Consider the following 18,713-nt stretch of genomic DNA (forward strand, 5'->3'; position numbering starts at 1 on the left):
TGCTGTCTGTGTTCTGTCAGCCAGTTTTTAACCATCGCTGGGACTTCTAGCCCTGGACTTCAGTGACCCCACGGAGTGCGGGGAGATCCTGAGCTTGGAAGAGAGAGAGAGGCCCGGCGTGTCTCCGTGGGCATTTTGAGAGGAACGTGTGTTGGGAAACGTGGCGCTGGGTGACAGCTCACGGGCAGTGCGCACCTTGCAGGGCCCGAGGACACGGTAGAGGCATGTTGGCAGTGGCCGCAGACATCGGAATGTTTCATACCTACTTCACACCTACTTCCTGGTCCCGAAAAACACACCATAGACCTTTCAGCTGCGGCCGGCAGAGCAGCCGCCCAGCGCCTCCGGCCGAGTGCGGAAGGGACGCAAGAGTTGGCCAGAGGAATTGCCTGGTCCAGCACGGCCACAGTCAGCTCGCTCTTTCCCCCTCGTCGATTACTATTTGCTGTTCACGCTTAGCTGCTTGTGATCGGCGCCCTGTTTGCACGTTGAGCTGACACATCTGGAAACACAGAATCAGCCGTCGAAATGGTCATCGCTTGCGCACGGTATCCAGAGGGCCACCTCAGAAACGTACCTCGCCGAACGACGAGTTTCCCGCTCTCTCCTGCCTTTGCGGTCTCGTCCAAAGCAGCACATGCCTGCCTTGCTGCTCAGCTGCTGTCCCTGGGGCGTCTCTGTGTTCCTGCCTCCAGGCCGCTGCTTGTGCCTTCCTTGTCCTCCGGGTCCTGCCCAGCCCCATAAGTTCTGTGTGTATGTATGCATGCATGTGAATATCTGTGTGTATGTGCATAGAATCTGTTAAAGGATATTTTTATTTTTAAAGATTTTATTTTTTAGAGGAGAAGGGAGGGAGAAAGAAAGGGAGAGAAACATCCATGTGTGGTTGCCTCTCACGCGCCCCCTACTGGAGGCCTGGGCCACAACCCAGTCATGTGCCCTAACTGGGTATCGAACTGGAGACCCTTTGGTTTGCAGGCCAGCACTCAATCCGCTGAGCCACACCAGACAGGGCAAAAGGATATTTTTAAAACATAAAATCACTGTTCATGCAAATATAAAATGAATACTTGTCAAAGATTTTATTTAACTCGTGAATGAGTGAGAGAACCAATAAGGTAGTACAATTGTATCAGAAGAAAGCCCAGAGTACTTCTAGGCGGGTAAGGAATATTGAAGTCATTTTTTAAATGGGTACGAAACTTGCCAGTAACCCCAGGGCGATAATCTGCCTTTCTAGGGACAGGAATTATTTGCATTATAACATTTTCTACCAGTTAACTTCTATCTGTACAGAATTTAAAACAACTGTGGTCAAAGACAAATACGGACAGCTAGCCAGGACACCTACTAAATTGCAGTCACATTTTTTTCTTATGTTACTTATGACATTCTCCATTGTGTCTAATATTTTACATTAGATAAATGACTTTGCGCTTATTTTTCAGAATCTGATCATTTGTATTTAAAGAAGTGACAATTACTTTTTTTAAGTGCCCTAGTTTCATTCCTTGCTCATTCCACACTCAGTCTGTTGAATCCATTGGTCCATAGATTAGCCACAGCACTAAACATTCTTTCCATACCAACAGCAGAACTGGAATTAAAGGAGAATTTTGAGCCAGTTTTGCATATTTGAAGCAGCAGGCTCTTCGCTGAAAAGCATTTCCGTGCATCAAGAAATGTTCCCCTCTCCAGGCAGTGGGACAAGATACCGAAGTCCTCACAGAGAGGATCCGGAGGGACTTCTCTTTTTTCCTCCACGGAGAAAGATTCGAACTGTTTACCAAAAAGGCGGGGGGGGAGGGGCCTTTGTTATTAGTCACACGCAAGTGCCACGTGCACGCTCTTGGAGCATGACTAGGGAGTTTCCAGAGCAGCGCTCTTCAGGTATTTGACCAAGCCACCTGGCTTTTGACCCTGCGATTTGTGAGTCCCGTTTATCCCTCGCAGGTGACACTTGGCAACATGAAAGTAATTTAAAATCAATATGCAAGTATGGATTTTCACCTTGTAATTTTAGTTTACTTTACCTATGTGGTTATAACCCCTTTCTCAGTCCCAGTGTTGTCTATTTTTGCTTTTTTGCCCTATTTATAGAAGTTTTTTACCTGTTCTATTGATATTTTATAAAAATTAGTTCTTGAGTTTAGTTATCATTTCCATAGGTTTGGTATTTAGTTTTCTTTTTTTTTTTAATTTTATTTTAATCATTGTTCAAGTACAGTTTTCTCCCCCCTACTCCCATTCCAGCTCACCCACCCAACCCTCCGTATTTAGTTTTCTAACAGAACAATGTCCACTCTTATCTATTAATCAATTTCTTATGGCCCTCTCATTTTTCTAGCCTCTTGAGTTGAATGTTTAGTTGATTTATATTCTTAGTTGTTTAATTAGAAAAGAGTTTAAAACCATGTACAGTTTTGGCCTAATCACACAGTTTAACATACAGTGTTTTTATCATTTGTGATTTGTAAGTAGTTTATAATCTTAGCTTTTTCCCCTTTTATCCAAGAATCATTTAAGTGTTCAGATTTGTCCACGGAATTGGGTTTTTAAGTCATCGTTATGAGTTTTGTCACTCTTTTGTTCAGCGAGTATTCAGGCAGTGTTTCCTGGGCGTCGGGACCCATAGCAGGTGCAGGGGACGGTGGAGTGCGTGCAGCCGGCCGGCCGCTGCCTTCCGGGGGGCCGGCAGCTGAGGGGGGCACAGGTGCAACCGCACAGCTGGCCCCGCCATCGTGAGTACTGGGGAAGGAGCCGTCTCCACTCCCCGCACGTGCGCCTGCCTGCTGCAGCTGGGGCCTCTCCTCCCTCTGCCGTGCCTCTCACCCCTCTTCCCGGACTTGAATGCTTTCAGTACCTGTTTGACTCAGGCAGGCAAAAAACTCATTTTCTTGTGTGTCTAATATTTCTACAGGTTTCTTCCTGAAGCTTCCTGTAAACTCTCAAATATAAAGGACCCTCAATTCTTAGGAAGTTTTTAGTTTATAGCTCCACTTGTAATAAAACTTTAAAACATGTATAAGTAAATGCTGCTGTTTTTTTTTAAATAAACACACTCTGTATTTAGAAAATTAAATCTCCAAAGAATTTTTCAGCATGATTAATTTTAAAAAGCACTCGGTGCTGAAAGGCTTAGTGCAACAACAAACACTCCTCTCTCCGTGCCCCATTCATTCCCGGAGGCCACCCACCACTTACCAGCGAAGGGGCTGGTTCTGCTGGTAGTGTCCGCCACATGCCCACCAGTGTGCTTTGGCTGAAATTTCTTGATCCGTTTACTTCAAATGGTATTCAGTGACTCCTTTGTATGATAGATGTTGTTTGGTTTTCCCCAGCTTCCTTCACTCTTCAAACACACTCATGTTACTGCGGTTCGGTCACTCGTTAAATGGGTGTTTAGTGTTTTAATTGTTAGGGATGCGTAAATATGGTTTTCTGTAGTCAGGCAGTAAACCATTAATGACATGTCCTTTATAGAATACTGTTTTTGTTTCCCTGGAATTTCTAATTCCCTTCAAAAACCATTCTTTATCTGCCCTTCCCATTCTAAATGGTAGCTTTGCTGGATAGAGTAATCTAGGTTGTAGGTCCTTGCTTTTCATTGCTTTGAATACTTCTTGCCAGTCCCTTCTTGCCTGCAAAGTTCCTTTTGAGAGATCAGCTGACAGTCTTGTGGAAACTCCTTTGTAGGTCACTCTCTGCTTTTCTCTTGCTGCTTTTAATATTCACTCTCTATCTTCAACCTTTGGCATTTTAATTATGATGTGTCTTGGTGTGGGCCTCTTTGGGTCTGACTTGTTGGGGACCCTCTCCCAGAAAAGATAAAGCTAAAGGAATTCATCATCACCAAGCCATTATTACATGAGATGTTAAAGGGACTTATTTAAGAAGAAAAAGAAGATCAAAACTATGAACATTAAAATGACAACAAACTCAAAGCTATTTATTAACAACTGAATCTAAAAAACAAAAACAAACTAAGCAAACAACCAGAACAGGAACAGAATCACAGGCATGGGGATCATTTGGAGGAGTATCAGCAGGGAGCAGGTGGAGGGAGAATGGGAGAAATGGTGCAGGGATTAAGAAGCATAATTGGCAGGAGCAAAATGGACAGGGGGATGTTAAGAACAGTCTAGGAAAGGGAGAAGCCCAAGAACTTAACGTGCACGACCTGTGGACAGGAACTAAGGAGGGAAGTGGGTACCGGGCAGAGGCAGGCGAAGGGGGGAAATCGAGACAACTGTAACAGCATAATCAATAAAATATACTTAAAAAAGAAAATAAAGAGTGATGATAAGACAAAAAAAATTCTTACTCTAGCAACCTTCTATCTACCGGGTGCTACAAGCACGTGCACCCACACACGCAGCTGACTCTGGGACAACACCGGTTGGAATTGTGCAGCTTGGCTTCTACGCAGATTCTTAAAACTTGACCCACACAGTTTAACTGGCCTGTGGAGTTCAAACCTGCCTTGTCCAAGGGTCCACTGTGTGTGCATGCGTGTGTGTATACATATACATACACATGCACAAAATATTTTGTACATTGTACACGATCTTATTTTATAATATGTGTTCTAATATTATGTTTTAAGTATTGTATAGTATTTTACTAGATTTTTATATATAAGCTCTTAAATTATTTACTTTATTTTTAAACTATATATTTAATAAATATATCTCTCATACAATAAAAATATTCCAACAAGTGTGTGGTCCCATCAGGTTTTCTGTGGTGCCTTCCCTCTTTTTTTTTTTTTTAAGATTTTATTTATCTTTAGAGAGGAAAGGGAGGGAGAAAGAGAGAGAGAGAGAAACATCAATGTGCGTTTGCTGGGGGTCATGGCCTGCAACCCAGGCATGTGCCCTGACTGGGAATTGAACCTGTGACACTTTGGTTCGCAGCCTGTGCTCAATCCACTGAGCTGCTCCAGCCAGGGCCCTGCACCTTCTCTTTCTGTGCACGCGTCTCTTCCGGGATGTGGACCAGGCAGTCCCAAGGCCTGCAGTTCAGCTGTCGTCCCAGCAGCTCCCCTCACTGCTTCTGGATGGGGTCCTCTGCTTCCTGTGTCCCGTGTCTCCCTGCATGTGGTTTATTCCTTTATTTTACTAGAGGAAGTTCTTAAGTGGTTTTCAAATACCTGATTGGGAAATAGATGTTGTGAGTTTTTATGTCATCTGTCATCCTATGTATAATTATCGAAAAATCTGGTGCGACCCTGAATTTCATTTGCGGGCCCAGAGTGGGGCAGATGAGTGAAGTTAACCAGATCCAGCCCTTCTGAAGGCGTGTGCGTGCGTTTATGTGGGGCGGGGGGGTGGGTTGGGAGTAGGTCTTCAGAGGCAAGGCTCACAGAGGGAGGCGCGAACTGGAAGACCTTGGTTTTCAATTTCGGAAGCATGCAAATGTGACTGCCTGTGGTTGGCCCGCTCTGCCCAAGAGCCCCAGTTATTGATTGGAGGTCCACGCTGCAGAGAGATTTCCAGGGACGTCCCCGTGGGCCCTAACCTCGTAGTGGCCTGGTCATATCTATGTCAGGACACAGGTGATGTGGTGCCATGCTCAGAGGCACTTGACAAGCTAGGCAGATGGGCCGAGTGTGGAAGGGGACACGGGCAGTTTCCCACCCGGGCCCCCAGGGCCAGCGGTGTGAGCACCGGGCGCCAGGACGGCTCAGCTGCAGGAAGCGTGAGGACTACGCAGGGGTTTGTGCAGCTGCCGGATGAACACGGGTGGTTGCCAAAGAGTTCAGTGTGGTTCTACGTTGCGTTAATAAAGAGGTGACCTCCCAGTCCAGGGTGCTAGGGGCCTGCTGGCCTTCACAGTGGGGCAGTTCATAACTAGAGTATCTCGTTCTGATCCGGGTGTGTGTTGTTCATTTGGTGCATCTCCCATCCTTGAATGTGTATCCATTTCAAATGCCTCTCTCCATTTGGCTTTCCTTGACGCTTCCCCCACCCATAGCTTACTTATTATCTGTCTGGGTTCTTGGTCTCTCTTTACTTACCATGTTGCTGCCATAGAGATCTCCGCCCTCTGTGAACCGAGTTCCCCCGGGGTATTCAGACAGGCGATTGCGGGCCTGAAATAGAGGCAATAGTCTTGGCCCCATGTGTGTCACGGGGTTGTGCGAGGGTCAGATGCGCTGTTCCACTGTGGGGCTTTACAAACAGCAAATGGGGGTGGTGTTATTTCCTGTTCATCTGTTAATGTGATGAGTAACGGCCTCAAATTAGCAAGCCAGTTAGGCAGCGTTGTCCCCAGCATCTGTGTGGCATCCCCACCCTGGTATGTCCTCAGTCAGAAAAAAAAAGCTTGCTGTTCACTGTCTAACTTCTTCAGCACCAGGACCTTCCTTTTAGCCTATTCTTCTCCCTGTCCTCCTTGAAGTCCTTAAACTGTCATGGCTCAGCTGGGCTGTCACACAGCTGGATCTTCTGTGGCTCCAGAGTCTGGGGATTAAGGAATTGGGCAGGGCCTGCCCATGGCCACGCAGGCTCCCTGGTGCAGCTACGGGCCTGAGTCTGGGGTTTGCAGACCCAGGTCTTGGGAACTGAGCTGCCTTTGTACTAAAGTCAGTCACCTCAAGGGGTTGCTTCAGTCCACGAGGCCCGCTTCCCCTGGCGCTGGGCTTCCCCTGTTATGGTTCCACTTCTCTCTGCTGTTCGACAGGGGCTGTTGGACACTGGCCGACCTCGGCCTGACGAATGTGGCAGCTCTGCTGGCCCAGGTCCTTGCACAGACCATTGGGTCTGAACACCAAGCTTGACCGAAGGTGCTCCAGGACTAAGGTCCTGTTCCATTTATACTCATGAGCTCAGCCATCGATCTAAAATCCCAGAGGCACTGGGTCCTGGAAGCTCAACTGGGGGGAGCCATGTGCTGTGCCACAGCCAGTCCTCTCTTCTCCCAGCGTAGATTCCTCTCCTCAGAGCCATTTTATTCAAGGAGACTTACTGCCCCTTCCTGGCCCTGGGCCTTGACCTGGGACATGCAGGGTGACCACAGCATTCGGGCGTCTATTCCTCCCTTCCAAAAGGCCTCCAATGCACACGGAACCCTCCCCTGCACACCAGAAATCTCAGTCACCGAGGATCTTGCTTCTCTAATCTCTGGGCTGTGGGTGCTGCTCCCCCTGTGTCTTCTGAACCAAGTCATCACTTAGATGACTGCATGTGGATTAAAAGCTTGGCTTCTTTTTTAATTTTATTTTTTAGAAAGAATTTATTTATTTATTTTTAGAGAGAGGGGAAGGAAAGGAGAAAGAGAGGGAGAGAAACATCAGTGTGTGGTTGCCTGCTGTGTGCCTCCCACTGGGGACCTGGCCCGGGACCCAGGCATGTGCCCTGACTGGGAATCAAACCAACGACCCTTTGATTTGTAGGCTGGCACTCAGTCCCCTGAGCCACGCCAGCCAGGGCAAGCTTGGCTTCTCTTGTTAAATTGCCGGGAGTCTGGAGGGGGCAGCCTAGACCGGAGAGGCGGCCTGGCTGTGTGCACAGCGCACACAGGTGAGTCGTGGAGATGTCCTGCGGCCTCCAGCAGCGGCAGAGACATGGAGGAGCAAGCGAGTAGCTGTGGACTCAGGTACAGAGGCCGAGGTAGCTGTGACCCCTCGATTTGCTTGGAGGTGTCACAAATTGCACCTCAGCGTCTGGGACACTGTACAGTTTGCTTTACTCTCTGAGCTCCTCGCTGCCGCAGGGCCTACCCGTCCTGGAGGCAGGTGCTATGCGGGGGATCCTGGCGTTGGTTAGAGCAGTGGACTCGGTAGCTTCAGAGGACGTCTGCCAAGCGGGAGAGTCTGTGGAAAACGGCACACTGAGGCCATGAAACGTCCCGCCTCTGCACGAAACCACTTCTGTGCTGGGGATTTGGCCACCGCAGACGCACCATTGGGGTGTCCCCCTTTAGTCTTCGCCCACAGTTCTCCTTTTTCTGTAGCTTCTTCTGGTTTATTTCCCTTCTCCCTCACCATGCTCTGTGTGTTCTTCTCACCCCAGCTGTTGAATCGAAAAGACAAGACCACCTTCGAGAAGCTGGACTACCTGATGTCCAAGGAAGACAATTACAAGCGGACTCGGGAGTACATCCGAAGCCTGAAGATGGTCCCCAGTATCCCCTACCTAGGTAGGAGTCTGAGTCGACTTGCTATTTTTTAAGAAAACTGTTCACTGCCAAATAAGATGTTTTTACAGTCTCTAACTGAGAAATTCCCAGGGAGCTGCATGGGCCAAGGATAAGGAGGTGATTAATTGGTTGGATCCTTGGGTTGAACAGGCTGTTGCTGCTTCCCAAGGACAGGAACCTTGACGAGGGCCTCGGAACCGGGGGGGTCCTGCTCCTCACACAAGGGACCTGTGAGTCCCAGGTCTCCCAGCCTGCAGCCCGGAAGGGTCACGACTCCTATCTGTTCATCCCCATCTCCCAGACGGAGGGGACTCCGGCCCGAACCCCTCTGTTCTGGCTCTCCTGGCATTATCAACAAGTTTTAGATTTGTACCAACAAAATTCTAATAACGGTGATTCATTCTTCTGATTAGAAAATAATACACACTTATTATAAAGACTTAAGAAGGGAGTAAAGTTAATATAATTTATTATCCCACCTACAGATAATCCTATTTTGCTTCGTGTCTTTTCATTCATTCGGGTGCATTTAAAATATGTGTGTTTATTCTGTTGTGGACACTTAGTGGTGTCACCTGTGTTTCTGTACTATGACTCACTCCCGTCACACTGGAATCTGCTCTCCAATGTTGACATTTAAGTTGTTTCTACATTTTGCTATTAAAATTTTGCCGTGAACATCCTTATTGCAGACACTTCCTGCACACTGTTAGGATTATTACCGTACAATAAATTCCTAGAATTGCTATTACTGGGTCCAAGTGTAAGCAGCATGTTATGCCTTTTCATGCATATTTTTAAAATACTCTCCAGAGAGGTGGTAACAGCTTATACTTTTATTGGAAGGGGATGAAATTACCCGTTTTTCCCACTTGCATGAATACTTTGGACTTTCGTGTGCTTTTTCTTTTCCTTTTTTTTTTTTTTTTACATCTTTGCCAATTTGCTAGGTGAAAAATGCTTCTTATAGTTTGGGTTTCAGGGTTATGCTAATTTTATGAAAAATATTTCTACCTTTTTATGATCTAAAATAGTATTCATAGTAAGGGAAATTAAGGCCTTATAGAAGTGACCTCCAACATTTCCAGGGATGTAGTGCAATTTGTTGAGATACATTTTTGACAACTTCTAACTTTCTTCCATGAGCATTGTTTATTTAGATTTTCTAATTCTCCTAAAACCAATTTAGAAATCTATTTTTTCACAGAAAATCTATTTTTAGTAGAAAATTATCCATTTGATCCAAGTCTTAAAAATGATTAGCATAGAAATTTTCCTCATTTAATTTTTTGACCATAGAGTTTTGTGATATTCTCATAAAATCTAAACTACATATGGTTATATTTGCTTTGTACTCCTAATAGTCTGCATTTTTCTTTTCTCTTCCTTTAATTTGCTTTGCCAGAGGTATGTCAGTTGGTCTTTCTAGGGGATTGGACATTGTATTTGTTTATCAGTCACATTGTCCTTCTGCTTTCTAATTCACTGTATCCCACCAGCCTAGCACATGCTTTCCCCTCCACGGTTTAACACTCTGACGCGGGGACGCATCTTTCAATGCATGGCAACAAGGCGATGTGACATTACTTAATCGGCAGCAGTTTTCTCAGTGATACATAAAATAACGGTGCATTTATAATAGATGGCTTCCTGAATTTGATGACATTTCCGCTTTTGTCTTATAATTCACTTCTCCTGCTCCCCTTAAATTGTTTTGTTTTTTCTATTAATTACTCGGTTGAATTATTGGTTCTTTTTTATACATATTATTTTTGCACTTTAGTTTGGAAAACAGTGGGTATACATTTTCTTCTAACTGCTGATTTTGCTATATCCTCCACACTTTAATGTTTAGTGTTCTCACTGATATTCTTTCATTGTTCTCTAATTATGGTTTCCCTTTTTCTTTTGTCCAAGCATTATTTAAGATAGTGGTTTTTTAATTTCCAAGGGCGTGGTCTTTTTCAAGTGGCCTTGCTGAGATGTAATGCATGTATTATCCGTGTGGAGTGCACTGTTCTGTGGTTTTCAGGATTCTCATAGAGTCGTGCGACCACCAGCACGGTTTAGGGCACTTTAACACCCCGGAGAGAAGCCGCGTATCCATTTGTAGTCACCCCCTTCTTTCTCCGTCACCCCACTCTCCACTCACCCGTCCTCGGCCCTTGGCAGCCACTAGTCCACTTTCTGTCTCCGTAGATTCGCTGATTCTGCACATTTCACGAAAGTTGAATCGACAGCATGCAGTCTCTTACGACTGGCTCTGTTCCTTTCACCTCACCCTGCTTCAAATGTCCGTCCGCGGTGGAGCATGACCAGTCGTACCTCGTCCCTCCTGACTGCCGAGTCGTGCTCCGTTGCGTGGACACACCGAGTTCGATTCGTCCGCCCCCCGTCACTGGGCACGTGGGTGGCCCGCGTTTGGGCTGTCACACAGCGCTGCTGCGCGCAGCTTTGGCCTTGAAAAACGGTCTTTCCTCTCACGCTTTCACATTCGCCTAGAATATGCAACATACGTGCTTTCTGGGTTTTTTAAAGTGTTTGAGATTTTTTTTGCGCATTAATATTACATTACTTTCTGTTAATGTGTCCTGGGCGCTGGAAACAAAAGGTGTAACTTCTCAAATGACTCATCTAATTATTAAATTCTAATATTCAAGTTATTTATTTTCGACAACGTGGTCTACGGACAGGAATGTAGGCTGGAATCTCCTCGCCCCGTATCATTCAGTTTATAGACGTTTATAAAGCCGTTGATTTGTTTCAAAGTGCCCCCTACAAAATGATCTTGATCACGTTTCTTATTTCCCTTTACTTCTTGGAAATGTTTAAGTCTGTGAAATGTTTTATTTTCCCTTTACATTCCTGTTATAAATCCTTGGCTGTGTTTTGGACTCTAACAGTTTAAGCTGGTTTGTGTTACGAGTGGTCCTGGGACACGGAGGGGAGCGGGACCCGACGCGAGAGACCTGCCTTGCGGCCGGGGAGTGGGAGTCTCTGGTTTGCGCAGTCCTACGCCGCGGTGTTGGGTCGAAGACTGTCCTGTGCACTCTTGTTTCGTGTCTCCTCCCTCTTTTCCCGTCTCACCTTACGGCTGGCTGTAAGCTGCAGTGTCTGTCTACTTGGTGGCTGGCAGAGCCCCTGCTCAGGTCCACAGAGGGAGGCCGTGTTGCTATGCATGGCTCCCAAGCCCACGCCCACTTTGCCAGAGCCTACTCAGTGGAGGGCTGCGACGGGTGGTATTAGGGTGAGGGCAAGCCAGTGCAGTCCGCTGGTTCCGTCAGCGGGCGCTCCAGGGTTGGGAAGGATAGCCTCTTCTCTCGTGAAATGATCGCGAGGGCTGCCATGGGCTGTCTGCTTTCCCTGTGCCTGGCACTTGGCTAGGCGTTTGAGTGCATTGTTGCGGTGCGCGCTCACAGCAGCCTAGCGAAGAAGCAGGCTCTGGGAGGTTGCCTGGGGTCACATAACTGGAAAGTAGCAGAGCCAGGATCGGCCCAGATGGTCTGGCTCTAAGCCCCAAGTTCTTGACTCTGCCCTCTCCTGACTCCCCACCTCTAGCGTTCAGGTCACTGTTTCCCTGCTCCTCCTCCCTTGCAGTTGCCACCTGTGCGTCCTCTGCCATTCCTGGCTGTGGCTGGCCTCCCTCGGGCAGGGTGTGAAGTAGGGAGAACTGCGATACTCTATTCTTGGGTCACAAAGCAGTGCTGTCTTGGGTGCCCAAGGGCATTCGTCCATGGGTCTCAGCCAAGGGCAGACTGAACCAATACCATCTCCCCTTCGTGTCCCTTGTCATCTGTCCCAGCATATGCACCTCAGGTCCCCCGCTACAGAGAAGTCCCGTCCTCAGGCCACAGGAAGCTCCTGTTAGAGCTGCAGGGGACAGGAAGCCTGCGCCGGCCCCGAGGCCCTTGGCCGCTGAGTATCGGGTCGGACTCAGCCCCTTGTCCTCGATCACCTCATCTCAGCCGCCCCTTCCTGGCAGGAGAGACTGTGTGCAGGCCTCGTTCTCCTGCACGGCCCTCTCGCTTCTGCCTCTTGGCCAGCCCAGCCTGACTGTCCTCTGCTGTCCCGTGTACCCCCAGGCCAGTGGCACTGCCCTGCGCACGCCCACAGCAGGATGGCTCCTGACACAAACAGGCATTGTAACTGCCATCGATCGCTTCACTAAGGAGCAAATCAAAATCCCGCGCTGAGTCCCAGTGGAGCCACCCACCCGAGGGCAGCCAGGGCCCTCCCCGCACGTCCGGTGGCCTCGGACAGCCGCTGCCCCCATCCAGGCTGTGCTTTCGGTCCTGGGGCTCCTCTGGAGAACCCCGCCTGTCCCAGGGACAGATTCGTTTATTGAAAGAGGTGTTATCACATGATTCCTGGAGAGTACAATATAGGGAAACAATGTCTGAAGCCATTCCCCCCCCCCCCCCCAGTGAAGTCCTCACTGCAGGACTCTCCCTGGGGGACAGGGAGTTCTCCTCAGGAGCAGCCTGAGGCCTTTCCAGCCGCTCTGCCGGCCCCGCTGCCCGAGCGACACGATGACCGTTGACCGCCGGCTGCCGGGCGGGCGTCCGCCTGCAGTGGCGAGTGCGGGTCTCACTCGGTGACGGTTCCTGTGGGCTTCCGCACCCCGTCCTCTGCTAAGGGGACTCCCCGCAGGTGTCCCTGTCTGTGTCTCCCGGTCTGTCCGGCGCGGGCTCTGTGCGCTGGACGCTTCGGTGTGCCACGCTGCCCTTGAAGTACAGTTTAAAAAGCCCTGAGGGGAAAACTACATGTTAAACACAAGACTCTCTGTATCAGAACCTCCTTTTCAGTGGCTTCAAAGAGGAAAAATGGTGGTGGAAAGAGTGTCACGTTGGCTGTTTGCAGCGTGTTTGTGTCTGATGGCCGCTTTAAATGCCCAGTTCACGCTGAGATGACGGGAAGAGCAGGCGGGGGCGGGAGGAGCGCCGCCCCGCGTGTTTCGGAAGAGCCCGGCTGACTTAGCGCGCGTGCGGTTTCCGCTGCCTGAGTCCCCTCCAGGAGGCGGCTAAGTGGAATTGGGAACGGAACGGACTTGAAGAGGGTTAGAGCTGGTTCTACAAGCGGCCGTAGGCAGGCGGAGAACCGCGGTCTGCCAGGGAGCGGAAGGCCGGCGTCTGGCAGTCCTGGAGCGCACGCGAGCCTTTGGGCCTTCCCGGTGCATTTACTCCTTTGGGCTTCTCCTGTGCGGAATGCACTTCTAGAACCCAGGCTGCTCCTCCAGACAGGCAGACCCCTCCTGTCAAAGGTGAACTCGGAAGTTTAGAATAAAGGCCAGCCGTCTCTGAGTGTAACGTAAACAGGCCTACACCGCGGGGTTTCTGAGGGGACTTCACTAAAGAAGTGTCGCTGGTCACAGAGGAGCGTTCAGGCGGGTGCCTCACAGCCCTCAGAGCCTCGGGGTGAGCGAGGGGCTCCCCCTGAGCCTGAGCGTGGCGGCCCTCTGCGAGGTGCGGGTGTCACAGCTGGTCATCGTCCGGCGATGGGCCCCAGACACCAGCTGTGCTCCGGCGGGGCTCGCACCCCGGGCCCGACCCCGGGCAGCGAGCGAGAAACCAGAAGTGAGCCGAGTGCTGTGGAGGAAGGGGCAGAGGAGCCAACAACGGGGGGCCTGACCCGGTCTTGGGGACCAGGGCGGGCGTTCTGGAGGGAAGCCCCAAAGGGGACTACGTGGGGTGAAGGGTGAGAGGCCAGCATGCCAGACAAAGGCAGCAGCTTGTGCAAGAACCATCAAGTGGGGAAAAACATGTTTGCTGGAAAAACTGGCAGGAGAGTAGAGCGTGAGGGGGAGTGTCATGGGAAGCAGCTGGAAGGGAAGGGAGGGGTGAGGTCGCCTGGGGCCTAGATGCTGGGAGAGGGGAGCTCGGGCTCTGACCCCCTGCCCTCCTCCCCATCCCCCGCACCCCCCCCAGAGCAATCGGGAACCACCGAGCAAGGGCATGACCAGACTGGATCTGCACTCAGACAAGTCCCTTTGCCTGCCGTGAGTGGCTTTGAGGCGGTCAGGCTGGAGGCGGGAAGACCAGGGGGGGGACCGTGCAGAGGCCTGCGGCGTGTCACTGCGTTTCAGAAACGGCTGGTGGGGGAAGGGGAGCCCTGTAAAACGGTGCACTTGAGAGCAAAGCCTTGGAAAGACATGAAACAGCTGTCAGCGAGCAGGCCCCTCGCACCTGATGGAGACACATGGCGTTGGCGTGTGCTCGGGCCCTGAGAAGCGACGTGTGCGCCTGAGCGGCGGGCCCCCTGAGAGCGCAGACGGAAGGGCGAGCGCGGGTGCCCCTGACCTGCCCCCAGAAGGCCGGGGGACTGAGCTGGGGGATGCCGCCCGCACGTCCGCCTCCCGGCGCGCGGATTGGAGTGGCTGTCGCCCCTTCGGTGGGGGCTGCAAGTAACCGAGACCACGCCCAGTGGCTCCCGAGTCAGACTTAACACGACATTATCCAGCTGTCCCCGAGTTTGCCAGCATTAAGAATAATCCTTTCCTTTAATACTGAACTGAAAAAATTCCATTCCATATGCAGTAAACCCAGCCTTTCCCCCAGCACCCCTCCCGGCTCCCCACTCCCCGTGCTTCCAGGGATCCCAAGGAATACTCATTTGTTCCACAGATCCATCCTGGTTGCTGCCGGGGCCTCCACCAGCTGCCCGGCCCCAAACCCCAGGCCCCTCCCTCCAGTCATCTCCTGCGTCTTGACCAGCCTCTCCAGCTGGACCTCTGTGGGGCCAGGCTCCTCCTTCCTTTCTTAGCCGGGGCAGCGCAGCCTTGGGATGGATCAGGCGATGCCGGTGCTGCGGAGAAAAGCCGAAGCCTGCCCTCTGCAGTGCCTGCTCTGGAGTCCGCGGGCCCTGCCCTTCCTCCTCTTTGCCCGAGGGCTGTGGGCCACAGGGGCTGACCCGTTGCCTCCCCTCCCCTGGCCCAGGAGAACCTTTGACCAGGGGGGCCCTTCTTCAGAACGGGGCATCCTCCCCGTCTGGGGCCCAGCGAGCAGGGAGACTGCCCTCTGACTCATCTCAGGCAGCACCCGCCCCCCCCCCCCCCCGCCCCCCCGAGCTGAGGGAGCCTTCTCCATCGTCCTGGAGAGTGGTCCGCTGTACATTTTCCCTTCCAGAAGAGAACTTTGCCTTTACTGTTGCAGTCTCAGGACTTGTTACCTTAAAATTTACATTTCTCTGCCTTGCTTCTGAGACTGGGATTTCACGGTCTTGCTCAATGTTTTTAAAAAAGCCAGTGGATGTTACTCAAGTCCTCGTTTTGTGAATTAAAAAAAAAAAACCTAAACAAAACACAACTTGACTTGTGACTTGTCCGATGTCATATGCCAGGCGGAGACCGAGTTTAGCTCAGAGCCTCACGCTCTGGCTGGGGCCCCGCCCGGCCTTCGCCCTGCGCCCTTCATTGACTGTCTCCGTCTCCATGGAGACAAACAGTGAGGGAGGAAAACACGGCGGGGGCGGGGGGGGGGGGGGGGCTGTTTCCTGCATGCTGTGCTGCCTGGAGCGGCACCCGTCCCTTCGGGGGCACCGGGAGGGCTTGCAGCCAGCTGTCCCCTGGGTCAGGAAGCTTCGCCCGGTCCCCAAAAGGAGGCGAGAGCACGAGCCCGTCCTGTGCAGGGAAAGTGTGTTTCCCCGGGAGGGATCCGTGTGCTCACGAGGGCGACTGCTCGCTGTGACCTTTTGGTGTGTGGGTTTCTGGTTAGAAGCTGCGCGTGGTAACGACAATGGCGACAACTCACCCAGGCTTGCCCCTGCAGCACGCGAGAGCTGAGCGCTGCTCTCCTGGCCTCGCTGAATCCTCCCAACACTCCTTCTCTGAGGGAGGCACTGCTCCTTAACTTACTTCACGGCTGCAGGAGCTACACACGGCTTGTGCTCACACCCAGGTCTGGCCCCGGTTTCCAGCCGCTAACCGTGGGCTGTGCCCGCTGCTCCCTCCAGCAGGTCCTTCCCCTCCGGGGAAGCCAGGGAGGGGGCAGAGGAGAGGAGGGTCTCTAGGGATGCTCCTGTGTGGACCCCTTCCCCTGAGCGTGGGCAGAACATGGTGATTTGCTTCCAACAACTAAAATGACAGAAGTAATGGGGCACCCCTTCTGAGACTGGGTTATAAAAAGACTGTGCCTTCTTTGCCGGGTGCTCGCTCCCTCTCGGACCCCACAGCCTGGGGGAATCCAGCTGCCGACCACTTGGCAGCGCTGTGCAGAGGCCCCTATGGCTGGGGACTGGCACCTGCCAACAGCCCCCTGAGCGAGCTTAGAAGTGGACTGTGCCTAAGTGGGGCCTCCGGATGAGGTGGCAGGCCCCACCCAACAGCTTAACTGCATGGCTTGAGACACCTTGGACCAGAGTCGTCTAGCTAAGATACATGCGAGTACCTGACCCACAGAAACTACAAAATAATCAGTGTTTATTGTTGGAAGCCGCTCAAGTTGGGGGCAGCCTGTGGCACGACACTGGATAGCCAGTGCATGCGCAACCAGCATCGCGGCCCCGCACTCCTCACTCAGCCCCATCAGCCACCCCATCTGCACTGGGACGAGATCAGGTGAAAACTGGACACAGAAGACTGCAAGGCTGACCTCTGGGCCAGCAGGAAGCGCTAGGTCCCCCTGAGGCACCAGTTTTGAGGGCAGGAGACCCTGCAGCACAGAGGCGTGGTTGCGCTCCGAGAGGGGGCGAATTCTTGCGACTCCCCGAGGAAGAAGGCTGCCTGAGGAGGGCCTGAAAGTCACCTTCCGGAGGGCTGCGGTTCCCTGTCAGGTGCGTGTTGGCCTGCAGGGGGCATCACGCCCAGACCTGCGGGGGTCCGGGAAACAAGGCTGACCTCGGGAGTGCTCGGGAAGGCTGTGCTGGGAGTGGGCTCAGGACCCACTCATTTTCTCAAAAGCGTATTAAGTTAGAAAGGTAACTTTGTTCGTTGTAAAACTCACACTAAAAAAAGTCTGGGGCATGAAAAGTGAAAACCCCCTCCTTGCTCCCCCGTTGCTCAGAGGCAACCACTGTTGTGGGTGGGCGTGCATTTTTCCAGACCTCTTAATCTACTTGTATGAATATATGCGCGCAGGGATGTGAGAGTAATACTGTGCTTTTTAACCAAAATGGGACATTTTATAGCTCCTGTTTTGCATCTTTTTGTTCCACTTACAGTGCCATCAGTACTTAGTGGCATCGAATACAGAACTTGGCTCTTGCCGATGGCACAGACGCGCGGGACTCGCTGGGTAGTACCCGGGTGTGCGCTCATAGCTCAGCCATGCCCCAGCTGGGGATCCGTAGGCTGCTTCTCCTGCTCCCGGGGCCGACTGTGCGTGGGGAACGTCCCTGCACACGGACCCTCACTCGCCTGTCAGAGCGCTTCTGAACCCCTGCATTCGGGGAGTGGGGCTGCCGGGGCTGCTGCCGGCGTGCCCTCTGCAGGGGTCGCAGTGACGCGTCCAGCGGCACAGCGTGAGCGAGCCTGCGTGTCACCCTCGCGCCAGCACTAGGCACTGCCAACCATTGTTTTTCTGATAAAATGGTAGGCGGAAGAGGACGTCTTTTAACACACATTTCTCTTCCCACCACTGCTTTGTGCTCTTGGAAGGGAAGCCGCTTTTCCCCTCCAGACACATGTTTCCTGGGCCCTTCTGGGGTTAGGCAGCCAGGCCTTCAGCCTCCCACCCAGCTGCTCAGCCGCCCTGCGCTCCTGCTCCTGCTCCTGCGTCCTGAATAGCTGTCCTCAACCGCTCTCCCTGCGCCCCGGCACAGCCCTGCGCCCTGGCACGGCCCCGTGCCATCCTGATCAATGAGGAAAGGCCGCCTGGCCATTGGTCCCTGCTGAGAGGAGGCTGGCAGGAATTCATTCCCCGCGCACACTGGTCTGGGGCTTGGTCAGCATTCTGGGCTCCAGGGAGGCCAAATGCTTCTCATTTTCTCCCTAATTTGAGATGATTAGGGCATTGGCGTCTGTCATCACAGAACCTCAGAAGGGAGTTCTGATTCCATCCCCTCTACCCTAGCTACCCTCCCAGGCTCTGGGCCACTCCCAGCTCTGCTAACGGTCAGGGAAAGTGTGGCCTGTCCACCCTTGCCCAGGGAGCTCTCTTCGTCTTCTTCTTTTTGAGATTTCATTTATTTATTTTTAGAGAGAAGGGTACAGAGGGAGAAAGAGAGGAAGAGAAACACTGATCAGCTGCCTCTCACATACCCCTAACCAGGGGCCTGGCCTGCAACCCACACATGTGCCCTGACTGGGAATCAAACTGGCAACCTTTTGGTTTGCAAGATGCTGTCCAACCCACTGGGCCACACCAGTCAGGGCAAGGAGTTCTCTTCTATCGTGAGATGCCCCTCAGCTTCAGGAGGGTACCTGTGCTAAAGGAGGGGCAGAGGGAGCACGCCCTGACCAGCCCAAGGGGTCAGATGTGAGCACGAGGTGACAGCCAGACCCGCCACAAGAGGGACACTCTGAGTGCCACAGGGTGGGGCTGGGGCTGTAGGTTGTACGATAAGTGGCTCTCTTGTCCCATGAGAGGAAGGGAGAAAGGCAGGGCCCGAGAGCTTTGGTCCTGGCAAAGGGTTGGGAG

The 18,713-nt window shown here is 51.9% G+C and overlaps 1 protein-coding gene across 8 annotated transcripts in view; it reads left to right on the forward strand.

Moving 5' to 3' along the window:
- The window catches only part of RALGPS1 (Ral GEF with PH domain and SH3 binding motif 1), a 233,187-nt gene that overhangs the window by 93,369 nt on the left and 121,105 nt on the right, over positions 1–18,713 (forward strand). For all 8 annotated transcript variants that reach the window (XR_004902354.1, XM_036022249.1, XM_028512846.2 and 5 more), the window contains one exon: positions 8,016–8,142. Coding sequence is in view for 7 of the 8 variants with exons in the window: in XM_036022249.1 (XP_035878142.1) it covers positions 8,016–8,142 (127 nt within the window). In the remaining variant the exon portion in view is untranslated. The remainder of the gene's footprint in view (positions 1–8,015; positions 8,143–18,713) is intronic.

The sequence above is a fragment of the Phyllostomus discolor genome, chromosome 3 (assembly GCF_004126475.2).
Source record: "Phyllostomus discolor isolate MPI-MPIP mPhyDis1 chromosome 3, mPhyDis1.pri.v3, whole genome shotgun sequence".
Lineage (NCBI taxonomy): Eukaryota > Metazoa > Chordata > Mammalia > Chiroptera > Phyllostomidae > Phyllostomus > Phyllostomus discolor.